General features: G+C 43.1%; 1 protein-coding gene and 1 long non-coding RNA gene across 2 annotated transcripts in view; one reads left to right on the top strand and one right to left on the bottom strand.

Annotated features, from left to right (window-relative positions):
- Positions 1–84: 84 nt before the first annotated feature.
- Positions 85–8,548, bottom strand: LOC125703114 (uncharacterized). Its single transcript, XR_007380777.1, has 3 exons — positions 1,914–8,548; positions 1,471–1,591; positions 85–939 (listed from the first exon to the last, which is right to left on the bottom strand). It is a non-coding gene; the product is annotated as an uncharacterized LOC125703114 (long non-coding RNA).
- A 239-nt stretch (positions 8,549–8,787) lies between these two features.
- PPM1E (protein phosphatase, Mg2+/Mn2+ dependent 1E) overlaps positions 8,788–25,753 on the top strand; it is a 54,124-nt gene continuing 37,158 nt past the window's right edge. Inside the window, exon 1 of the mRNA XM_048967163.1 lies at positions 8,788–9,275. Within this exon, the coding sequence (XP_048823120.1) occupies positions 8,911–9,275 (365 nt within the window). The 5' untranslated portion in view covers positions 8,788–8,910. The remainder of the gene's footprint in view (positions 9,276–25,753) is intronic.

The following is a 25,753-nucleotide window of genomic DNA, read 5'->3' as shown; positions in this document are numbered from 1 at the left end:
CTTCAGCTTTTTTTGAGATGAAGGACACAGCTGCTTGGGGTTAAAAACAACAGCAGGAAATGCGAGCATCCAGTGCAGTATGTTTAATGACACAGTTCTTGGTCAGTCATCTGTTTCTGTGTGCATCTGAATTGTAGCAAGGTTCCATGCAGCAATCTGCTCAGGTGCCTCAAATCAGGGCAGAAAGTTGTGGAGCTGTTGAGAGATGCTTTAAGATAAATGAGTGCTTTATGCTGTGCCAGAATGGGGCGTTAGCCCTTACCTGCTGCTCAGTCCTTGATCAAGGGCAGTCAAGCACTGTTCTGAACTTCTCATTTATCTCGTGTTGATAACAATAGAGACAAAAAGGCTAGATTTGAAGGACAAAAAATTTAATGCAATTTTATGTTTCTATTTTGGTAAGTGAGAACATTCTATCTCTACTCAAGCTTGAGCCAAACTGCTGTTCAGCCCTTAGCTTTCCATATTCTTTTACCAAAGCTTTCAGAATGAAAATTCTGTAACTGGAATGTGCTTTGTTTGTGGCTTTCATTTAACAAAGAGGAGTTCCAGGCTTCTTAGACACCAGCAGTATATTAGCAGCTTCAGAATCTAAACTAAATGAATGATTATCCACTGAAAAAACAGCAGGGATCTGTCCTTTTTTATTAACAAAACAAATCAATAAGATGATTTGAGGAGAAAAAAGGTACTGCAGTGCGAAATGGTAATTTCTTCAGTTGTGAGAAGCGTTTGTCAGTGCACACGCACACATCTGACCCCCTTTCTGGCACAGTTTGATGATGTTATAGCTGAGGAAATTCAGCCAGAAGAGTAAATAGGAAATTGAAGTTGTGGGAGTCACTATCTTTAATTTTTAATTTAGTAATGCTAAACTGACGTTGCCTTGAAACAAAATTCAGCGCTGAATCTGAGTCACAAAACTCTCTATTTAAAAAGCTGCAATAAAAAAAAAAAAGTGACAGTGATTTTTGGATCATTATAGTATTAAGATATAATTTACATAATAAAATATTAAAAGGAAAAGTAGTCAGTTGCCATACTGCAAACTGGGCTCTATGAAAATTTTAAAACCATGACTCAGGGAGAAGCTCTCCAGAAGCAAGACGGAGAGGAAGAAAGGCAGCGGGATGCGTGACTCAGGCAAACATCTCAGTGCAGGAGACACAGGCAAACAAAAGGGTCCTGCTGCATGTGATGTCAGCAAGCAAATGCTCCATTTGGGAATAACAGCTTCCTACGTATTGCAGTGCAGGAGGGGGAGCCAGCACAGTGCACACGCTTACGTAGGCACAAGGAAAACCATGCAGCACGAATGGCGTAGCAGCATTTAAGGAGCGCTGCTGGCTGCTAGTGATGGCTGCTACCTGATCCGTTTGGTTTTATGAGAACATCCCTTTCTGTCAATATATTGTTTTGATTTAATATCCTCAGCACATCCTTACACGTGCAAAGACATATCCAACATACCGTTCATTTCATCTGACTGCTCTTTTTGTTTTGCTTGTAGTAGAGCAGCATCCAGAAGCCCCAGCTGAACGCTGATCCCGTTACACCAAGGCACATCCTTTTGGCCAAGCAAATGTTAGATCTTCCAGGATTCCAGGTGTCACAGACGCCATTGTTGAGAAAAAGGAAAAGAAAAAAAAATAGTTATTTGCTTAACAGAGGGAGTTATAAAACATCCAGAGAAATATTGGAAGCTTCTATGCTGAGATTTATTTATATATTTACTCTAATTGAAGTTATATTAAAAATCAGCTCTGCAGACCTGAACTAGAGAGAAGGATCTGTTGGCGGAGGCAAAATTAGATTAAATGAGCCAGATTTTGTTCTCATCTGTTGGAGAGAAGGAAGGAAGCTGTTCCAGGCTTAGAACTGCATATAAAGAAACAATTTGACCATTGCCTTACCAATAAATCTTCCATGGCAAGTTGGTGTTTTCTTACATGTGCCTGGAATTCTGCATTTCAGAGCGTCGGTGCACAACAGTGAGCAGCAGAAGAGAATTTTACGACTGCTCAAGAAGTGAGATTCGATCTAGCTCCTTTGTGGCAATGAATCAAAACTAAACTAGGTCGTCTGGTTTGTTGCTAAAGTTCCACTGTTCTGAAAGGCGGCAGATTTAACTGTCACACTGAGTTTAATATTGTTCACTTTCGTCGGGTTGACATTTACTCGTGGTGTAGGAATTTTGTCTGTCACCACAACAAGAACACAGTATGTACCGCAAGGCCTGGCAACAAGAAAACATTGTGGTTAGGAGATAGTTCTCAAACCCAGAATCCTACCCTGAAACTCTTCAGTTTGGATACAGAAAATAATTTATTTCTTCCTGATTTCATGTGTTCTGTGCCTTTTCCATTATGAGACACTGAGAATCCAACCAATTTCCGTGTAGAATATTATTAAGAAAACCTGGAGAGGAAATAGCTGAATGGAAGACAAGAAGATGTAGCCAAGGTTCAACTTATGCAGCCAAACAGCTTCGCCTTAAAGTCGGTTACTGGTTGACTAAAGTGGATGGATGCTGAGCTGCTCACCCAAATGTCAGACACAGCTTGGAGAGAAACACCTATTTTTCTGTTGAATTTCAGTCACCGTTCTTTTAGTCACTAAATTTAGAATGAGATTTATTTGAAGGCATTTCATGGATTAATGACAGAGCTGAAATCTTTACTGCCTGCTTTTCTATCTCCACCCTTTTTCTGAACAAGAGAAGATTCGTCAGCTGGAAGGACAAGTGACTGTGTTCCAGCTTCTCAGAAGTGATTGCCTCATGCTTGGGACCATAATTATTTAGAAAGGCACAGCAATTTATATTATATTGGTTTAACATATAGTAACTTTATACGAAATATCTTTAACTTATGGTTTGATGTTGTTTTGCTCTACAACGGAGTACGTAGATGGAAATTAAATGGAGTGCTTACGTTGCAGTAATACAAATATTACAACAGAATACGTAAGGGAAATTGTACTTCACAGTATGAGGACTAGAGAAATTAACCTGTGGTTCCCAACCATTCCAAGTGCCACCCATGGCAGGGGAACATGAGCCACCGGCTGCTGAATTTGGCATCGTCACAGGGCTGCCAAGCAGCCCAGGCCTCCTCCACACCAGCCCTCCCTGTGACTGGGAACCAGTGCCAGCTGCTCCCTGCTCCTGGGCTTCCCCTCTCCCTGGCTCCCAAAGCTGCGTACTCAGTGTCTTGTGGCTCCCAGCCATAGAGCGATTTTGGACCATTAGGGTCAGGAAAGTTGGCTTGCCTTCGCCAGTGAAAGATTTCTGCATTGATGCTCTATACTGAAAAATGAAATCACTGGGAACTGGCCCACTTCCCAGTTCTGAATTTCACCCACAAATGCACCCACTGTTAAATTGTAAGCTACCATTTTGCTCCCTGCAAGCAAGGGGTATTTGTACAGTATGCCCAATCTATTTATTAGAGCTAATAAGCTCCACACAGTTGTAACAATCTACAGAATTAATGCATGGTGTTAAGAGCAATCGTTCAATCACTACATAAGCAGTATAAAATCAGATTATATACCAAAAGGATGCATTGAAAAATACATATTTTCCTGCAGTCACACTCCAAGAATTATAGCTAGTAATGTTAATTTATTTTAATTAAAAATCCTTGCCACTGATTTAAATGGAGCTCGAGAAGCATCAGGATAAGAAAAATAATTAGACTTCATTTTCAAACAATGAGAAGAAATGGTGTTGAAAATATAAAATATCAAGGAATGTAGACAGGAACACACAGCAGAAACGATGGGCCGCAGTAAGAGCTCTGACTGGGGGTGGGCGTTTTGTTCGCAGCCTGCAGGCACGTTGTTTGAGTCCATGCTCAGCGTGGTATCGCACATGACTTTATTTTGGACTTCTACATTCACAACTTGTGTACTTCTAATACTCTAATTTATTTAGTGTGAACCACTGCACTTTTAGCAACATAGTTACAACTACATTTCCTTAGTGACTCCGTTTTTATTATACATGTTGCTAAAATAAAATGTTTTGGGCTGGAGAACAAGTTGTCTCCTTAGCATAGAAATTATGCCTATACGGTGAGAGAGAGTCAGCAGGAGATTGGAACATTATTTGTCACACCTTTTCTCACTATGCAGGCTCACTGCACATTTGACTATAAAATGTTATGGGAGGCATTACATAAATGTCTCTCTTTAAAGTCATTCATTCATTCACTTTGTATAGTTAACCCAAACTCCTATCACTGAAGCATAGTATTTGAGGCTGTTCAAAGGAAATTAGCATAGCTATTTTCAAGTCTGTGAATCCTGCCGATTTTAACTGTACTTTTATAGCACACATATTATAAACATAATGCCTGTATGGCCACAGCAGTGATTGCATGGAGGAACTCATGGAAGTCAGTGATATTTTTTCTTTCTTCTTTTCTCTCCCCTTTTTTAATGGGCATTTCTAGAGAAACGACTGTAAAATTTAAAGTCTTGTGACTGGAGAAGGATATTACAGAATCAAGAAGTGACTCTGCAGTAAGATGTCGATAAGTCATTTAAAGTAAGCCTTAAATCCCAGCAGGCACCTTAACGAGCCTGGCTCACACTTTGTTTTCATTTTAGGATGAACTTCACCTCTATCCTGAAAGGGCAGAATATGCACACCATGCTGTGAACCCCCTGAACAGGGTGTAAATGTGATTTAAGTGGCATACAGTCTTTTTATTGCCTCTGCTGAACAAAAGTGAGCTTCAGGCTTAGAAATTCCAGCAGTGCTACATTCACACAGTATGGTGCTGTTGGACGTCAGCCGCGGATGAAGTATGCTACAAAAATGGAAAGTATAGGGGAAGAGCCTGGCACAGCAACGTCAGTGAAGTCTGTTGTTTGCTGATATCCAGGAGGTCTGCACCCTTCAGCTCCATTTAGCAGTAAAAGGAAATTATGACAATGAAGAGTGACTGATAGCTGAAGTGGATCAACCTTAACAAGTGATTGGACTGTGGTGTGCTCCTGCCTGCAAGGTATCTCATGATTTGACAACATCCAGACCACATTATTGTTACGTGGTCAGCCGTGTTTGGCTGAGGTAAATCCCTGGGCACTGATCTACAGGCACACTTCAACCAGTCAGTCAAAGATTTTATGATGCAACAAATGACCTTGGTTAATGGGACACAAGGTATGTCGTGCTGTATCTCGCTATGTCTGCCCTGAGATTGTTCCAGCCACGTCCCACCACTTCCAAAGGCAACTTTTCAGTTGTTCTTTTTTCCACATATTTTTCTCCAACAGATTTCCAAGTCTAGCTGAACAGGCACAGACCGATATCCCATTTCTCATTATTGCTATGCAAAGGAACCCCTTTCCTAAGCAAGGGTATGAGTGGAATACTGAAAATGGAATTTTCCTTTGGAACGGGACTGGAAATTTCCGTGATAGCTGGAAGTGGGATTTGGGCCTGAAATCCTGTATTTTGCAATGAACATGGTTATCTCAAAATAGTCAATGAATAATAAACTTAAAATGCTGGCTTGGCCCCAAAAACCATGAGAGGGAGAGAGACTTTGGTTCATAGGAACATCTGAATAGAATAACTGTTAATTTATAACTGTTCAGTCATTCTATGGTGAAGGTTCCAGCACAGTTGTGGGGACTGAAGATACTGTGCTATTTCAAACTGCAAGGGCACAAAGGCTGAAGCTAAGAAAATCATTTAGAGCTTGATGAAGCTTGTTAACGAGAGCCTTCTCACTGTATTCCTTCAAAATTCTCACTGTTGTTACTCTTAAACAATGGAAATTATTTCAGTGAAATTGAATAATAATAACATCATTGAGTTTTAAGAGCTATAACAAGAATGCAGGCTTGTATTCACATTCACAAGGTGACAGATATTGATCATATGAACACACAGAACTTTAAGCTCTTTCAGCAGCATATTACAAGTATAATTTCATATATTATCCCATATACAACACTGCAGGAATTCCACAATAGAATTGCCTTCGAAATGAGAGCAGTCAAAGGCTTTGAAATACATGCATTTCTGATGGTTTCATCTGACCAGCAAAACAGAATATAGCTTCTAAATTTACCTCTGGTTTGCTACAGAAGCCCTGCATTTTTAAGAGATCACCTTTGACTGCAATTTATTCACCATTAGGTTTTCCCATTATACTCCTTTGTACAGTATCAGAACATACAACACAGGTATATTATTGTCAAATGCTTTTCAACAACCCGTCTTTTTTTTTCCCTGCTTGTCAGTGCAGAAGAATTACTTCCAAAGGTTACACAGAATTAAAAAGCACTTCTCCTTGCACTCCATACTATTCAGGTCACCTCCCCGAGGCCTGCTTAAATCCTGCTTATTTCTCCCCAGTATAACAAGAAAGAGGAAGATGCATTTTCAAGACTAAAATAAAACAATCTTTTCCTAACATGGGACTGTAAAACCTTAAAACACAACACGGTGAAGCAAAGCAGAATACAAACACACGCGTTTCCTTTTCAGGTCAGGTGCAAGCCTTATCTTTTGACAGTAAGTTGTAAACCAATGATTTCAGCCTCAAAACTTTATGAATTGTGAGTTTCTTCCATTCACCTGACCTCAGCACATAGGAACCATTCATGCTGCCGCTCCCCAGCAACCCAGAGTGCAGGCAAGCATTCTAATTTTAGCTTCCAGAGTTACTAAACACTAAAAGCATTCTCTAAGAGTACCAAGCACACCTCCCATCGCTTAGAGCGTTACTTGATAACACGTTGCATGTAGAGCTTCCTTTTCTGGACAGCAGCACAGAGCACTCTGGCCACCTTCTGTGGCAATTGTCCTCCCTGCTGTCTCTGCACAGCGAAGTGAGAGCAGGTTCCTGGCTGCCTAACTTAGCCCTACCACCCACAGTCACCATATGTTCCACATTGCAGGTTAATAAGAATGGGTTTTCACCTTCCCTCCCAGAAACAAATGTTGGCATGGCTTAAGGCCATAAGTTCTTGACTTAATACCAAAACCAAACGATACTAACATGACCACGGTGCCAAAACTTGACAAAGTATCCCGAGTACAAAGTTCTACTCTATTTCATTTTAAGCAGCATCCTTTGCAATTGGACAAATGATGAAAAGCACATGGGACTGACAAGATGAATCAAGGACATCTGGTAACTAACACTTCAACGTGAAACAGAGGAGGTTATTACTCTCAGATACTCTTGATCTTAAACAATTCAGAAATATGCAATTGACAAAAAAAAAAACCAAAAACAAAAACAAAACCGACTATCTTAGATGCTTTTAAAATCTTTTCTTGGATAGCTTAATTGCTTTTTGTCACACAACATGAAGCTTATCACACATCTTGTTGATGCTGCTTTTTCCTTGAAGCTTATTTAGATCACAGCTACTTGGGAACTCCGACTGTCTCCGAATTACTACTGAATAACACCTAATAATGAACTCAGAACTGTTATTTCGGATGCTTGCACTGAAAATATTCTCCCGAGGGCTGTGACTCATGGATGATGCAGTACAAACCTAAAGAAAAAAAAAAGAAAGAAAGAAAGAAAGAAAAAAGCAATGATGTCATCAGCTGCAGCCACGGGCTGCCTCTTCAGAAAGAGCTGCAATCATTTGTACCCCTCAGCTCGACCTGGCATCCTTAAATAACGTTACACTGAAAATACGTAACCGGCAGAGTGACGGACGTACTTTGAGGGATGCTCCGGGGAGAAGCCGTGCCGTTTGCTGCCGCGTTAAGAGCTTTTGGCAGCGGCAGACCAACTGTGACAAATGGCAGTTTTAACTCTCGGGGCTTTTACGTATTCACAAGATTGCAGTGCGATCAGCCGATGGAAACGCTGCAAACACTGCCATCAGTTTGGCTCCGAAGTAACCGTGCCCAGCACAGAGCAGGGGCACCGCAGCAATGCCTGCCAGGCGGAGAACAGCAGCTTCCTCTCCCCAATCCGTTTCTCGCCCCAATCCGTTCCCGTTTGGGAACAGTTTTGCACGTGGCCATTTTTTCAGGGCGCAGCAGACTTTCGGGGTGTCATTCCTTCCCCCGCGCTAAAGCTGTTCCAACCCTACGACAGTCACAGCTGCTCAACGCTGATATTTACCGACCCCACAGCTCTGAGAACAGCTTTCTGCCAGCAGCGAATAAAACAAGCCGAGAAACCTCTTCCGCGAACGGCCGGCGCTCATCGGGCGGGCGCTGTGGGCACTGTGGGCACTGTGGGCACTATGAGCGCTGTGGGCGCTGCGTGCGCTGCGATCGCCCCGCCACCATACGCCGACCGCGCTGCGTCACAGCCGGCCCGTCAGGCGGAGCTCAGCAGAGCGGCCGCTCTCCGGCCCGGGGATGCCCCTCAGCCCCTCGGGGGCTCCAGAGCGCTCGTTTTCCACACGGAAATCGGCTCTGCTCTGCTCCTTTTCTGGAAAGCGGCCCTGTGGGGCTCCGCTCCGCTCCGCTCCCTTCCCCCGCCCTGTCCCGTCAGAGCCCGCGGTAGGCGACAGCGGCTGCGGAAACGATGAGCGTAGGGAAATCCTGAGGCGGGGATTAGGTAATAAGGAACGCACTCTCATGTTTCCTCCGGGTTCCTGTGAGGAACCTACGCGTCTGGCTGTCTTCGCGTGACTCATCACATCGGCGCGGCCGCACTCCGTCTGCTCGCCCCCGGCCCTCCCCTCCCTTCCCGCCTCCACCTCGGCCCCCTCAGCGCTCAGCCGCGTTCCCGCCTCTGAGACGCGCGAGCGCCCCCTTTCCCCCCCCGCGGCGTGCGCGCCCCCGCATGTCCTGCTCGGGAGCGCGCGCGCAGGCGGGCGGGCGGGAGGCGGCAGCCGGCGGCGGCGGGCAGGGAGCTCTCTGCGGGCGCAGTGCTGATCCACCGGCGGGCGGCTCGGGAATGCGAAGCGATGGCCGCGGGCGGCTCGGGCAGTAGCGGCGGAGGAAGCGGCGCGGAGGAGAAGAGCTACCGCCGCTTCCTCGAGCTGTTCTTGGGAGAGTTCCGCGGGCCCTTCGGGGCAGAGCCGGCGCCGGCTCCCCCCCCTCCGGCCGCCGACGCCGCCGACACCGCCGCTTCCGAGGAGGACCCCGGGGCTGAGGGAGAGGCGGCGGCCGCTGAGGCGGAGGAAGGAGACGCCGCGGACCCTCGGCCGCCCACCCCGCCGCCGCCCCCCCCGCCGCTGCCCCCGCTGCCCCGGCCGCTGTCGGAGTACATCACGGAGGAGGAGGTGGAGGGCGAGTGCCTGGACCTCTGCCTGCAGCAGCTCTACAAGTAGTGAGTGCGGGGCCGGAGCGTGAGGGGCCGAGGGGACCTGGGGGGGGGGGCAGAATAATCCCAGCCGCGAGCGGGAAGGGCGCGAGGCGTCGTGAGGGGCAGCGGGGCTGCAGTGGCCGCGAGCCGAGCGGAGCGCTTCCCCGCCGCCCCCTGACCCCAGCCGCGCTGCTCTGCTCCCATCTGCGCCCGTCCCGAAGGCTGCAGCGCAACGAGGGAGCGGAGGGGATCCGTTCCGAGAGCGAAAAGTCTGCGGGCGGAGAGCTGAGGGTGAGTTGCGGCGCTTTGTGCTGCGCCGGGCAGCGGGAGGCGTTTCTTTGCGAGCCCCGTTGGGCTGGAGGCACAGAGGAGGCGAATGAAGCCGTGATAAATCCGCACGTGAGCCGGTAATTGTAACGGGAGGTGAGCAAAAACCGAACAAATGGGGAAAGAACGGGGTTTTACAGCTGCTGGATAACGGTTCTGCTCGGTCCTGCCCTGCCCGGGCATCGCACAATGGGAGCCGAGCACAAAGCGCTCCGCTCGCACCGTCCCGGCCGGCAGCGGGGAACGGTGCGGGGAGCCGCGGGAAGGACGGCACATCCCATCCCACCGCCCGTCCGCAGCGCTCGCTTGCTTTTAAACGCGCCTGTGATACCAGATCAGTCCCAATAAAGTTTTAGGTAGAGAACGGATTGTTTTACAATGTTATTTAAGGTGCGTCTGTTTGGTAATTTTGATCGTGGCTCCGTGTGTTTCTCTCTGCGTGGCCATATAACCCAGGACAGGCAGGCTCCTCTGCCCCAGTTTCTGGGGTCCCTCCCTGTTCGTGCACTGAATTACTGAGCAAAAGACCTTTTGAGAGGATTCCTTATGTAGGGGCAGCTCTTGCCAGGGTTTTTGTTTTGTTGGGTTTTTTTTTCCTCCAGCATTTGCTTGAATCTTCTACTGGTTATTGAATGGCTGATCTTTGTGGCTTTGTTTATGGTGAAACCAAAGCGGGCTGCCTTCTGCAGGCATCTGCCTTATTGAGCAGAAGGCGGTTATCTGCCTCACAATAGAGGGAGCAGAAGATCGTTTTGGAAAAGTTGTTTGCCAGAGGCTTGAATGCCTTGTTCATGTTTGGAAAATGCGTTTTCAAAGAGTAAATCAATGTGTTTTATCTGATTGGTAGACATTGATTTGTGTATAGCTGTCTAAGATAACTGCAAGACGTATTTCTTTGAAACATTTTAAGTATTATAAACCGAATTTAATACAGAGGGCTGAACTGAGGTAAGTACAAGTCTGAAAAAGTGTTCTCCCTGTGAAGCATTGACTCTGCTGTCAGAAACCTAATGCTGTCAGAAGGCCACAACGCTGACAGAAGGAGAATGATTTCCACATTGGCAGCAAAGGGTTCCAATGGTTGGGCGGTCACAGAGATGAGAAACTTCGTGCATGTGAGCAAAGCCTCTTCTGTCCAAGTGGTTGTGGTTTTGTTGAAGTAAACAACAGAACAGAACCCAAGCAAACCACAAACAGTGCTCATGGAATTCATGCAGAGGGAATGTTTTATTGGTGTGTTATTAGCAAGACAGGCTGTACTGGGAAGGCACGCTTTCTGTAGCTGTAACTATGTATTAGTCTAATGGTTGGTGTGCATCGTGTGTAGAATGAGCATAAATCCTCATCCTGTGAGAAATCCAACAGCTGTTTTTCAGCTATTTTAAGGGCACTACTTTGGTTCTTTTTTTAAGGCAAGTGAGACCGTTTCAGAATTGAAAGCACATCGCCAGTCATGAAAACATGTAATAGTCAAGTGCTATTGTACAGATCAGTATGAGAAGAGTTCCTATTTGTGAGACTGTCCTGCTGTTTTCCAAAGGACTCACAGCCCCCGTTGAGATTTCCAGTTCCTGATTTCCTTCTAAAGACAGCATATGTTTGGAAAATTAGATTAATGTAATCTTTGTGCTATCTAAATGCCACAAAATGTGTACAAGCATGTGAGCTTTCTCAGTGATCCTTAGCAGCATGGAGGTGATTAATAGGGAGTATGTTAGATGGAGAAAAGGAGCAAAAAGGGAATAAGTTTGAGGAGTTGCGTTGGAACATTGGATGGTGACTTGAAAGTGGGGCTGGTTTGTTTGTGTGTGTGTGATTGTCTCGTGTAGAGTCTTACTGCAGAGAAAGCTGCGTATTTTAAACCATTTCAGTGTAGCAGCCCATATATTAAGGACTTAGTCCCACATCTGTTCAATGAGCCCCCATGGCTTGCAATGGCCCAATGGCCATTACTGGCTTCTTTTAAAGGAAGAAGTTACTAACTTGAAGTGAAGTTGCTTGTCCTGACCTTTTATATTCCTCTTCCTACTGATGCTGTATTAAAAGCCATGTATTTAAGAAGCAGGTTCTTCACAGGTCATCTGAGGAGCTGATCAACAAAGCTGTGGTTGCTGAGGCAGGACAGGGCCAGGCTGCGTGGAGTCACACACCCGTACAAGCTGTGTCACTGGGAGGAACAAATTTATCTTGCTGCTACATTTTTTCCTGTACAAATGACATTAAAAAAAAATAATCCAGTGCTATATTTTCCAGACTGTCCCTCACTTTTTGTTTTTTTTCTTTCCCTGAGCTTTGCTGGGAATAGTCTGTGCCATTTGCTGGTTCAGGTTTGCTTCCAGGGACTTTGGTGGTGCTTTCGCTCAGAACCATCTTTCTCAAACTGAGGAAGCAGACCTATTTCTGCAGCGTTCAGATCTGAAAAAGATCCTTGTTCAACAAAAGCTTAAAAGTCATCTTCATTGCTTAACTGAAGAGCTGATGGCCAAGTGGTAATCTTACACTTGGAAAATGAAGAGACATGTGAGCATTGCTCTCCTAGAGCTCTTGGCAGAGTGCTGTGCAACATTTCCAGGGTATCATAGATCCCAGGATTAGGATTGAAATAATGCAAGAGTTGGTGAGATTTTTAACTTTAATCTCTTTATTTCTGAGAGGGTATATTTTGACTTAGGTTTGAGTAATCCATATATTCTTACCATGAAAGATCAAACAGAGCAATGTAGGCTTGGAATTATGTAATATATAGACACTAAATCAGTCTTTTTTTCTTCCCCTAAACTTGCAGTGTTAACAAGGAAGAACATTTCATGGTGTGTGAGCAGAAATCTTTCTGTAAAGTACACTCTCTAGCAGAAAACAGAAGTTCTGCCTGCTGCCTCCATCGCTGTGGAGCAAAGGGGCCGCATCTTTCCTCAGAACAAAGCAGACTGCATGTTTTTAATTTAGTTTCTTAACTGCTGCTGTATGAAAGCTGGCACTGCTGTCAATATCTGTGAACTGAAATTCGTGAGTTGTGCTAGGTTTTTTTGAACTTCACTCTAAATGGGCTGTGATGTTTTACTCTTCTACTTGTCTTTCATCACTTCTTCTATTGATTGCAATCTAAAAGCCCTTATAGGAAATATAATTATGCTACTTGCTGTCTAATATTTGTCACGCACACACACAAAGTAGTTTTCCCCCTTTTAGGATGGTACTTGTTTAATCTTCCTTTGTGTGGATTTACAATGGAAACCTGATAGTGATGTTGGTCCACATTCACAACGAACAACTGAAGTGGCTATTGGTTGTACCTCTGTTGGGGATTTCCATGCTGGTTTGTGTGGAGGTTTAACAAACCAGGGCCACTGGGCTTCACCCACAGCTCTGCTGCAGTCCCATCTGTACCTCAGCCTGCTCCTGCATGGCAGCAGGGCCGTGCTGCTCTGAGGCAGGCTGCTGCCCTGCCACCGTTAGCAAGCAGTGCTGGGGAGCAGCAGCGAGCATGTAGCTCTGCCATTGAGGTAGGGCTGGGCTGTGTGCTCATCCTCACACCCGAGGTCTGGTCCTAGAATTCCCTGTGCTACTACTGAATTCTGCCCATGTTCCAGATGACGGTGCTGTGTTAGAGTTCAGTGATGGCACGTTTCATGCACCTGAAACTGGAAGTGGTTGCACTCTGCAAATTGCTATTTGGGGATGATTGCATTCAGAACCCAGTGATGGTCCCACAGCGAGAGATTCCTGGAGTCGCTTTCAAGGCATCTTCAGTTCACGCTCCCACGCGTTTAGAATTACTGAATTGAATCAGATATTTTGATCTGCCTGCTAAAAAAAGTGCATCCGCTGAAATGAGCTATTTAAATTGCAGATTTACACTGAGTAATGGTTAACATATATGGTGACATTTCCAAACTTCTTACTAATTTATGAGTAAAAGGATGTGGAGTTTTTCAAGTGTGGTGGTGACTGCTTGGAAGCTGCTTTGTGTAGCACTCAAAAAGCTCACTCTCAGCAAACAGATTATGGGACTGCATTCATACCAGTGCTTTTGCTTCTCTGAATGCTTCTAGTACAACAAACCAAAGGAAATTCATTTGATGAAGAACCAATTCACACCAAGGTTTTTTGACCCACATGAAATGCACGTAGATCCTACTGATCCCGGTCATGCTGTTCACTTTTGCTCACACGTTAATTAAGCAATTAGTCTCATGTTTACACATTCTTTTATTCAATCTTGTATACCACTATCAAAACTAGTTTGGCTTATCAAGAAAAAATGAGTTTTTGAATGTGTGTAATAACATTTCTTTGTGATATGATACTTCTCATTGGTAAGATGTTTGAAAGCCTTTAACTAAAATCTTTTGTCTGTCTCATGAAATTGCTTCTAACTGGCATTTGGGATGTGGTGAGCGAGTTAGGCTTCATTCCTTTGGAGTTTGTTGGGTGATTCTGCTGTACAGCACAAAGCTCCGTGTGCAGAATGTTTTCATCCTTAGAATTCCTCCCTGTAATTACCTTCACCAATGGCACAGAATTTGTCCACCTACTCCTCAAAGAACCCAAAGAACCCATTGCCTTTTCTGTCGTGGTTCTTTCCACACAAGACCTTTTAAAATTATGTTTCTTGATGCTGAAATTAAATTTTAGTTTGCTTTTTGTTGTGTTAATAGAACTTTCAGTGTCTTGACAGCTCTGTCACTGCAATGTGTTTTCATTCATTTTTTGTTGTCTTGCTAAATTGCCTACATGATCGCATTAAAAGCAAAAGCAACAGGGCATATAGTACACATAATGAGAATTGCATTTATTCCTCTATTTGATGTCATTCTGAACTAATCTCTGCCTGTTCTGCATCATTCTCTTTCTTCATGTTTTTTTTTTTAATGGTTTTCTCCTCGTAATATTCTCACTGATTAGCAAAGATAGGTGAAAAATGAGATGAGATGGAATTAATGCTTGAAAACATCAGCTGTTCTTTGCACCATGCTGCACGGCTGCCTTATGCAACGCGGCCGTAATTATGTAATGCCAATGGTTCCACAATTAAAATGCCCTGAACAGTCAGTGTCCATGCCACATTGGGAACCTCTGACACACTACCAAACTCCAACTGGGCAATTCCTACCCAGCAGCACGTGGCTCCTCATCCTCCGCTGAGCTGAAACCAGCTGCTAAAGGAATGTTTTGGATTTTGGTTGTTACAGCACGTTTAGCGATGAGATGAAATGAATGCAGATTGTGGGCTTGTTTTACAGCAACATTTCTGCTGTGTCTTTGTACTTCATTAGGAAGAAACAACATCACCCACAACTAATAAGGCATTTTATAAAGAAGCAATCATCAGTCTCATAAATTAGAACTGCAAGGGAAATAGATGCCCCTGGGTACTTCAATAATTAATACAGAAGTTAAACGAGCTCGCTAGATTGCAGGATTACCTCAGTTTATGTTTGTATTGGATGCAGAACAGCTCAGGGCAACTAAGGATTGAGTAACTGAACCAATGTTTCAAGGTGCAGCACTGCTCAGCAGTTCTGAGCTCTGCTGGCGAAGTCTGAGATGCTTTGCGGTGGAGCACGATTCAAAGTGAGCTGCCAAACTCTGGGCATGGGAAAGCTGTGCTTGGATGCAGGAGAGTTTGGGTTAGGAACATTCGCACTTTGTTACAGCAGTAGTTGTAATGAAAGGAATATCAGATTAATTGAGTGAAATGGTGGGTAGCTTCTTGAAGTTCATTTTCCCAGGGGCTGTGATTTTGAAACTATTTTTACTTTTTTAATATTATCTTTTGTGATCCTGTAAGTTCTGTTAAATTGTTCCTTTTTTTTTTTTTTTTTCATTTAGTTTCTTTTGCTCTTATTTTACACAAAGAATTTGAGACCTTTCCCTCGTTTGGGAGCATGGTTTTGTATGGGCTGTGCTCTTCCATCACGGTGTGACTAAAAATAGGAGCAGTGTATAAAAATAGGACTTGGCATTTGGGATTCTTGGCGCTGTTTCTGGGGCTGTTCCTTTAACCTCGGGCTGTGACCTTCTTACTGAGGTTCAGGGATCTGAGATGAACGTGATGAGTTATTTCTCGTCAGTGTTACCATAACGATGCATTCAGTGCATTGTATTAATTAGTTTCCAGTGTGATTCTTTTATTTTCACCTTGAAACTGTACAGGGCCCAAACCCCCCCACTGCAGCCAAGAATCCAGCAAGCAGTCATGCTTTGCTTTTTCTGTTTCTCAGGAGATAACAGATGAGGCAACTACATTTTTTTCCATGTGTACAACATTACACATAACAAACTTTTGCTCCCTCAGCCATTGCTTGATTTCTTTTTTTTTTTAATTATGTGATAGCTCTGCTAAATCCCACAGTAGGAATTATATTTTTAAATAAGTATTGGGTTTGTTAGTTGATAATAGATCATGAAGATCAGGTGATGCATTCAGTTCTTTTCTGAAACCTATGAGACCCTCTCAGAATAGCAGCAAAGTATCTGAAATTCCCACCTGCATAAAAAGAAGTATTTCCCATAAAATGAATCATGCACACTTACACATAAAGCATGATATGTGTTTTAAACTAAAGCTTTTCTTGTGAGCAGTGTCACTCTGAAGTCATCTAATTGTGCTGGAGGCAAGTCTGACTGAGCACAGCTATTTACATGGAGGGATTCCCATCCCAAAGATCTGATGCTCTCACGTGTCACTGCCGTTTTCCTCTCGGAAACTGCATGAAAATGTGTGCTGAGTCCCAAGAAGTCAGAAGTCCAACATTTCTAGAGGTGGGGAGGCTCTCTGCTGCCCAGTGAACGTATCCATGTGTGTCTGTGCTTCACGCACACAGCGTGCCTGGTTGGGCTGTTCCAACTCCTGCTCTCTCTGCACTGTGCTCCATGGGGAAGAAGGGAGGTTTCCCTTATCAGACAAATTTAATCTCACCACTTCCTTACCCTTCGAAAAAGCTGGGCCAGGTTTTACAAGGAAATAAATGGTTAACATTCAGATGTGAATTGTTACTAAAATCAGTCCTGACAGAAACAAGTGCTGGTATAAAAACCTCACTGAACAACCAGGGTTAGTCCATGCTTACTAAAAAACCCAAACATCTCTTACGATGTCTAAAAGAGATGGATCTTGGATTTTTATTGAATATTAAAAATGTGACTCAGGAGTGATTCCACATACTTCTGCTAGTTCTCATGTACCCCAAAAGGGTGAAATCTGAGTTACATTTTCTCTTTAGAAGACAAAGTGAGATGTACTGTCAGTTCACGTTGTCTCTCTCAGAGCAGCCTCGTTCTCTCCCCCAGACCAAACACTGACCATCTTTAAAATAATAAATCAAATAATGAATATTTTTAGAGCAAGCTCTTCTCTCTGGCCTTTAACTTTTTACCTCATTATTAGCAGCCATGTACAATTCATGGAAAGAGGCTTCCTTCAGCTAACCAGGGTTAGACTCATCTCTGTGCAGCACTTGTGCACTTCCCATTGAAGCGTGGAGAAAAGAATCTGGAGAAAACCCCTCTGCCAAGGCTGCTGGTAAGAGCTGAGCCCACGGTAAGCAATCTGATCATCTCCCCAGAGCTGAGAATGAACCTTAAGTGCTTTACATTTTCCTCATTGGTGTTAACCTTTTTTTAGTTTGGCTGATTCTGAATGACCCAAACGATCATATAGAATATTTAAAATCTTGCTAATTGCACTGTACGCTAATTTTAGGATAATAATTTTGGGTATTAGATTCTTTTGGTGTAGCATCTCACGAAATGGAGTTGGTGCCATTTGCATTCAGGTTGTCTCCGTAAGTGCTGCTGATGTTTGTGACATACAGGTGAGTCCTTTTTTAAAACTTGGGGTCTCAAAGTTCAAAATCCAACTCTGGACATTAGAGAAAATCCACTTTATCCAATGAAATAATCAAACCTTCTCAAATTTTCCCCCCAGATCTTTTGAACTCTCAGCAACTGATCAGTGCCTTTATGAACAGAAATGGCTTAACCAAACAGAAATTTGGAATAACAAGGGAGTGAGAAGCTGTCTTCCAGTCTCATCCTCTTTATTATGGAGCAGAATGAAGTGTTAAGTCTGGAAGCAGCTCCTTGTATAGGGGGTTATTGGCAGTTATCAATTCTGAGAACATTGAAATAGATAACAAAAAACATCTGTTGAGAAGCAGAGAAAGAAAAAGGAAAGCACTTTGAGGAAGTCTGTTTTATATTTGATTAGGTGCTTTTCATGTCTTTGCGGGTAGCATGAAATAATAAAACAGAAAGGGGAAGAAAGATGTAACTGATATCAGGATCTGACTCAGCCTTGGGCCTCGCATTCATTTTTTAGAGACTTGTTGTCAGTCTGTGAAATGGACCTGCAAAATAGCAAACCTCATCTGAGGTCCATTTTACCCCCGTTTTATTACAGCAGTCTTCCTAAACCGAGTCCGGGCTCTGAGGGCTGGTGGTGCACAGCTGTATTCACAGCTGCTTCGGCCGTGTGGAGGCATTCGGGCTGTGCCAGTGCTCCAAGTCGGAGATCTGGTTCTTCCTTATGTCCTTCTCTGTGCTCTTAACACCCCGTTAGCAGTTAACGGATGCTTTTCAAGGAGCTGTTGTAGGCCTCAAAGTTTTCTTTGGAAGGACTGAAAAGCCGTTCAGCTGCTTCCTTTTAGTGCTGAGAGGGGCACCATACCGTTCTGCATTGCCTGTGGCTATCTAGCAGATAGAAAGAAAATGTTGTGAGGTGTTAAATCAGGGGAGAAAAAAATAAAGGCTGCTTCTGTGTGGGAGTAAACCCCGCATTTCTGTAGGCTGGAAAATGAAATTAGATTAGATTTGCTGGAATTAACAAGCAAATACTAGCATTCGATCATACAGCATTTAAATACAGTATGCCAGCAGCATGTTTTCCTCATTTTCCAATATGTTCAGTACTGCAAAAAATGAAAAACGCTGTAGCTTCATGTTGTTCTGTTAGCCTTGTGGTGTATTCTATAATGGGATCTTGTTGCATGTAGTGATGATAGGCATCTGAAGGTTGTATTCAGACTTTCAGTAGAATAAAGAGTCAGAGTGTTTGCTAGAAAAAAGAAGAAAGATTGCTGCAAAATAGATCTTGTGAGGATAATCAAGAAAACGCAGGCTAAGCAGATCTTCTGCTAGAAGCAGTGCCACGCAATTGTATCTAGTTGGAGAGCCTGTGGAAGCTCTTCAAAACACTGAGCAGGAACCGGTGTTTACTTTTCTTACTTGCTCATTTTTGGTAACCAAGCAGTGCTCTCCATGGAGCAGTTGCTAGTCTCACTTAGAGCAAGGTTAAGAGGCACGATAAAACCATTAGAGTGAGAAATCTAAAACAGCCACCCTTGTAGTAACACCGGTGGCAGCAATAAATGTGGAAAATTTCAGGAAGATGCCAAGTTAGACAACGTGTTTGGAGGTTAATTTGCATTTCCTGCATGTCAGCAGCTTCCAAGTGATGTCAGAGGAAGTTTGAGGTAGATTAAAAAGGAAGAAGATGCTCAAAAAACTGCTACTTTTGAATCCGAGAATAAAAGAACATGTCCTGTAGTTCTATAAAGGTTTCAGAACTTCATTGGTTAATTGCCCACATATTAATCCTGTTGGTGAAGGTAAAGATCTGTTAGACTTTTCCATTCTCTGAATAAGGAAAACTAAGTACATAAAACAGGGCAGGAGGTTGGGAAACTTTGTAGTCAAAACAAAGCAAGTTTGTCTTGATTTGAAAGTAAACATTTATAACAGTTCATCTGTGCTTAAGAAAATCATTTTCTTTCTGAATCTTCACTCCCCACCTTCTGCCCCTCCTGCAAACCTGTCGTGTCTTTCTGCAAACAGGACCTGCAGGAAAGGTGTGTGCCTGTGTGCCTCGTGTGCGGGGTTCTGGTGTTTGTTCATGGGCTAAATATGAAGGTTGCTGTCTGCCATGTATTGATGATGTGAGAAGCACTGAAGAAATGGAAGAAGATGGTATAAGCTGAGGTTCTGTACAGTTCAGAATTTGGGATTTGGGAATTTTTTGGATTTTTTTCTGATTTGTAGGTCTTGCAGTGTTACTAATGTGCATTTTGAATGGTATAAATGGTATAAATCCCCATTTCTTACTGTGCACAGTTAAAAAAAAAAACAAATACAGTGCTATCCATGATAACAACAGTCTATTGATGCTGATATGAGTAGAAGTTACAAGCTACTGCTGTCAGTATAAGGGTAAGTGGCATGGCAGAGTACAGCATGGTGTCTCAAACTGCTATATGGCCACAGATGACTCTAAACCCATCCCAGTTTTCCCCAGGTTTGACTTCTATCTTGGCCATATTTGCTACTCTGATGACGCAGAGCTGCTGCCTCCCTCCTCCTGAAATATATCTAAACTTGAAGAAACAAATCTGGGTGGTGTATAATCCTAAGTAGCCACATGGAATTGTAATTCTTCCTGTCAGTTATCTCTATTTGTGCAAGTTTCATTCAGGCCCTGTAGGGTTGAAATTATAAATTCACTTTCATTAGCTCAGGGCAACTTAATTCAAGGCACTGCAGTAGGTTGTACTCATGTTCTCTTAGCCAACCTGACAGTTGGGTTCAGTTAGAATGCAAAAGTGCAGCAGCAGGACTGTATCCCAGTATCTTCATGTGACAGCTAGCAAGGGAATTAGTTTTTGAAGCAGAAGAAGGGAAGCTGGAAACATTGAGGGGGTGGATGCAGACAGATATGACAAGATTCTAAGAACCTGGGATTCCTGACAGCGTAGGCCTTCAGAGACCGCCCACTGAGCTTTGGCAGGTAATAATCTAGGAAATTATAACACATTTATTTTAAATGAAGCTGTTGAGATGTTTGATCTGAGATCTTCATTACACATACAGTAATGCTTTTACTGCTAGAGCTCTGTTATTTTATCGAATGGTATTGAAGCTGATAAGCGATTTCAGAATGGATTTTGTAATGATGTAGCATCCAGCTAAGTGAGTAAAGTGTGACCAAATTCCACAAAATCTAGCATTATGATACTCTTATCAAAGAGGAAGGTTCAGCCAACATGATCTCTTGCTGAATGGTACTGGCAACCATCCTCATGCCTTCGTGTTCCACTGCGGATGATTACATTGTAAAAATGTGGTGCGCAGAAGAATCTTTGCAGCTAAAGAGCTAAGACCTAATCTGCCCCCCAACTCCAATGTTCAAAATGTTCTATCAGAGCAGTGACACTATGCGAAAGATGGGAATTACTGCTTGTTTGTAAACACTGTGTTTCCACTGTATTCTGTAGCCCCATGCCTTTGTCACAAAGCCACCAGACAGATTTTCCTTGGACAGCTAAGCAGGTGAAGCGTGCTGGCTGGAACTCTGTATGCTGTTACAAAGCATCCCATCTGCTCCCCCTCCCCATCCCATCATGCCTGATCTCTTTTGGATCTTGAATATAAAGCAGCATGTGCATAATTGGGGAAAGGAATACATTTATTGGTGGCAAGGGAGTTCGGCCTCTACTGGGGGCAAATGGCAAGGTGCATAATGAGGTTCACAGCGTTAAGATTTAGTGGCATTTGAAAGGAATTCCTGTCAGACCATTGCTGTGATAGGACTTATCAAAGAGTGCTCGCTACTTATCTATCTTTGGCAGAGGATTCTTAACTCCATTTAACTGTCAGTGCATCTATAATCCTTCCTAGTCTGGAATAGTTGATAGACCCAGCTATCCTGGATTACATTTTGTTGGACACAGTAAGAACTGTGTTTGCAGAACCAAAGAAGGCAAATGTAGCTATTTAATCAAATAACACTGGGCTTTTAGTATGGCAAAGCATAAACTCAGACTTTTTTTCCATTTGGTAACGAGCCGTTTCAGTTCTGAATTGGAGATAAGATGGGGAGATACAGAGTATCACAGACACAAACCAGCTATTCTGTAGTTATTCTTGCATGGTGGAAGTCTTCATACACCGACTTGTGAAATGGCCATTTAGTACCTAGGAGGTGTTGTGAAAGTGGTATTAAGATACACCGGACTGAAGACAGTGTTACAGTATTCATCAATTAAATTAACATAAAAGAACCAAACAACCCGGTGCTGATTGGTGTTCTGCAGGCAGCTCAGTTCCAGCTCTCCATTGTGTCTGCTTGCTATTTTTAAGAGCATACGCACATGCAGGTGTGCTCTATAAAGAAAAACATTTTAATTTAGGGCTGATAGTGACTGTTGTTTCTCTCTTGGAGGTGATGTGCTCTGTTATTTCTTAGAAAAATTGATGCTAATGGTAATGCTGTAACAGCTGTAAATGCTGTATGCATTGTCCTTACGGTGTCTTCCAACACAAATAATTCTTGTTGAGGTAAGGATCAGTGCAGAGCTGCTTTCCTGGTTCCTGCTGGTTGCCCATCGGTGCTCAGCTAAGATTGCATGCTGCTGGCACTTGTGGGTTGTGTGGCAGTTGCATATGAAGAGCCAGACCAATGCCACAATTCATTGGAACCATTCTCGGTTCCTTGCCAAATGAGCAGGTAGATGGTCATCACTTTCAGCTGTCTGGATACAGCTGCCATTAACTTTTGCCATTCTTACTGCAGAGAATACAGTAGTTCAATTCCTTACCTATCCATAAGATGCCCACTAAGATGAACAAATAATTCTTCTGCTCTTCCTACAACAGATTTTTTCTTCACCTGTATCACAGACCTCATGCAAACAGCTCCTACAAGCTCAGATATTTCTACATTTTCTTTTCAAGTCAAGTGTAATAGAAGTGAAATCTAGCAAAGTAAATGTTGATAGATGGAATTTATTCCTCGTGTCAAACTAATGAGGCATCACAAATATAGTTTTGAATGTGTAAAATCCACTGGGGGTAATTGCTACACTTGGAAAGGAGATGCAGAGCCCTCCTGATCCAGTTGTCTTTGAGTCAGGAGCTCACAGAGCGAGTCACCGTTGATTCAGATTTTTTCATCCTGCAATGGTACGAATAGATTCTTCCAAATTCTCCAGAGAAGAGATTTGACAAAGCAAACCTTCGTTTGTTTGTTTGTTTGTCCCTAAAGATGCAATAAAAATATGGAAGTGGAACAGTGTGTTGAGGGGTGGAATAGATTAGCATTCCCATTTCTCTGCAGCAGGCATCCATTGTTTGCACGGTCTTGGCTGAGAGTGCTTTTGTGACTCATCGGTGTCCTTGCTTCCTCCGCCCGATTGCCATCCAATGGATTTTTCTTCTGAAGAACAAGCTGAAGGTTACCTGTGTGAATTATAGAATGTATTGATAATGAAACCGGTCCTGATCTATGCACTGATGTGCAAGTCTGCAGTCAGGGATGAGAAAATATCTGCTAGTATTTAGAAATGTTTGTCATAACGCAGGGAGTTGCAAAAGCAACTGGTAGGCTGGAATTCCTTTCATATGGAGTGCTTATCTTAACAGGGTGCTTCTCCTTAGAGGAAGAAATACGGGTGAAAAAACTGGTTGAAATTTGGTGGTTTTGCTTCTGTGCATTGCTGTTCATTTCTGAACAACTTGGGTGAGTGAATATTGGCTATCAATTATCAATATTATTTCTGCAGTGAGAAGCAAATTAACTTTTAATTGCAAAACCTCACAATGGTGCTTATGTATTAAATCAGCTAAATGCTTGTTACTGATGTTGATATCTTACTGGGATGTTCAAAATTCAAAAGAATAATAGTTTAACATCACATTCCCTTAGGTACAGTGGTCTTACTAGTTCAAACTTCCTGAAAATTGAAAGGTAACTTTTAAGGTCATTGTTTCTTATGCATAAAAATGGGGAGAGGAAGGTGATGCATTTGTAGAAGAGCATTGCTATGGAAAACATCAGCAGAAAGTGTTCCTCTCATGTATACATAGGTTCTGATGTCAAAGGTAAATATCCTGGTATTAAATGCTGTGGAATTTATCCAGCTGTAGCAAATGCTGTTAGCCCCAGTTATCATCTTCTGGGGATCAGCTTATCTGACTTGGAGCTAAATTGCGAGAACTTGACACTAACATTTATTGTGGACAGGACCCAGGAGCAAAACCAGTGCGAGTGGCAACGTCCTGACTTGCCAAGAAAATTTCCTTGCTCTCCTCCCTACATTCAGCTTTTACATCGTTGTTCTGTCTTGGGGATTGTGCAGATGTCCTTCAAACCACAGGCACAGGATGGACGATTATTTGTTGCACAAAGCAAAACAGAAGATGAAGGCTCTTGAACTGGACGGTATGGTTGAATGCCGCTGATATCTTTCTTTAGCAAAGATTCAAAATAAATGTCAGTGTTTTGAATCTGGTTTTCTTTTGGTGGGGTGGGATGTGCCTACAGCACTGTGGCACTGAGTAATTGCTCAGTTGTTGGCACTGCTGCTGCAGTGTTTTGGGTGAATGGCTGAATTTTGGCTTTGCACTGTGAAGGTGCGCAACAGCGTGCAGCTTATCTCCCAGGCTGCTGTTTTCTCAGAAGTGCATTCAGATTTTATTTTATTATTATTATTTTTTTTTAAATACAAGCTTCTAGGTGTTCCTATCAGCAGTTCTACTCCTTCAGTTACCTCTATTACCCCTTTCTGTACTTTTTCTTGTTCTTCTGTGTGTGTACATTAGGAGGGGGAAAGTGGAAGGAAGAAATTGAAACTGAGCCCCAATCAGAGATTGCATTCAAGCTGCATGGATGCTGGAGGTTTATTAAGCTGTATAATCGTGTTTCTGTTTCTAGTGATTGCTACCATTCTATTGCTTTCTTTTGCTTTAGTGAAGAGTAAGCTGGCATTTTTATAGAGCCCTTTATTATAGCCTACAAGATGTTTCTCCTGCTTGGTAATAGACAGTTCAGAGCCCACTGTTTTCTATATGGAGTTGGATATTTTTCTTGAGATGCATCCTCTTCCATTTATCCAAGTACAGAATTGTTGTCAGTTTCCCCATCCTCTCATATCGTGGCATTGCTGCATCTAACATTATTGTATCCTGAAGGAAGATTGTATTAAGATGTGTCCTTTAAGAGAAGGCATTTGTAGCGCTGATTAATGTTCGAATGCTGAACGGATCAAAATAGTGAAAATAAATTGCTCCTCTGTTAAGTATAGGAGAACGCCCATGAATTTTAAACAACCGGCCTCAATTATCCTTCCTGCCGTGGTGCCTTCATTCAAATAAGCCCGCAGCAAAGCGCTTGGCCTAAAGATGTTTCTGTGCTCTGGTCTCTCCATGGAAACAGTCTTAAACCATAGGAAACAATTCAATTCTAAAAAAGCTGAATCTCCTTTCCAGTTGGCTCCTAAAATAGCTTAATTCAGTCTTACGGGTGCTGATGGCAGGTTAACTAGGCGAAGGCTGAGAGATGATGTTGGAACCATTTTAAAAGAGGAAGCTGAGGCCGTTGTTGTGCCTGCCATTTCACTTACACCTCAGCTAGGGCTCTCTTAAAGAACAACCTGGTTGCTCACTGCTGAGTTTTCATGCTGCAGCCCTTTCAGAAGGACGAGGATTGTGAGCTTTACTAAAGCTGTATTGTGGACTCCTGCCCTTAGTTGGCTGCTGGTGTTTGTTGGTTTGTTTTCCTCAGTTGTAGAAATGACAGCGAAGGTTCCATTTTCAAGCTCTTTTGGCAGCTGTGTGTCTGCTTGATCTGAACACCTTTGTTTGTATTTTCCTGTTCTCTACAGACAAAATATATTTTTTTGAGAGATTCAAGAAGGAATCAACAGTTTGTTTTAGTCATAATTGTCCTGAATGCGAGCCCCAGCAAGCAGTTCAATCACTGTTACAATTAAATTAGTCTTATAGGTCCCTTTGGAACTGCATGTTTGTTAATTTTGCATCCTTTTTTCCTGCATATCCCTCATATAGTACATTTTCTTTGAAAAATGATCACATGAGAAAACAAACCCAGTTATTCTGACCATATGTCAGGGCTGCTCAGCAAATTATAGTTTGTAAATGTGACAGCCCAATCCAAAGGCATCAAAAAGCCATTCCTGCTTTAGTGGTTTTAGGTAGTAATTACGGCTGTGAACAAATGAGGTACTTTGCTGGTGTGCTGATGTCATCCAAAACCCCCGCTGTTCACAGGACTGGAGCTGGGACAAAGAGAGAAGTCAGGACTTTCCTGAGCGAATGCCAAATCCTTTGTGAACGTTCTGAAATGCTGCTAGTGAAATGACTAGATGATGTTGATTCCTTAT

Source organism: Lagopus muta, chromosome 20, assembly GCF_023343835.1.
Source record: "Lagopus muta isolate bLagMut1 chromosome 20, bLagMut1 primary, whole genome shotgun sequence".
NCBI lineage: Eukaryota > Metazoa > Chordata > Aves > Galliformes > Phasianidae > Lagopus > Lagopus muta.
This window is presented reverse-complemented; position numbering and strand designations above follow the sequence as displayed.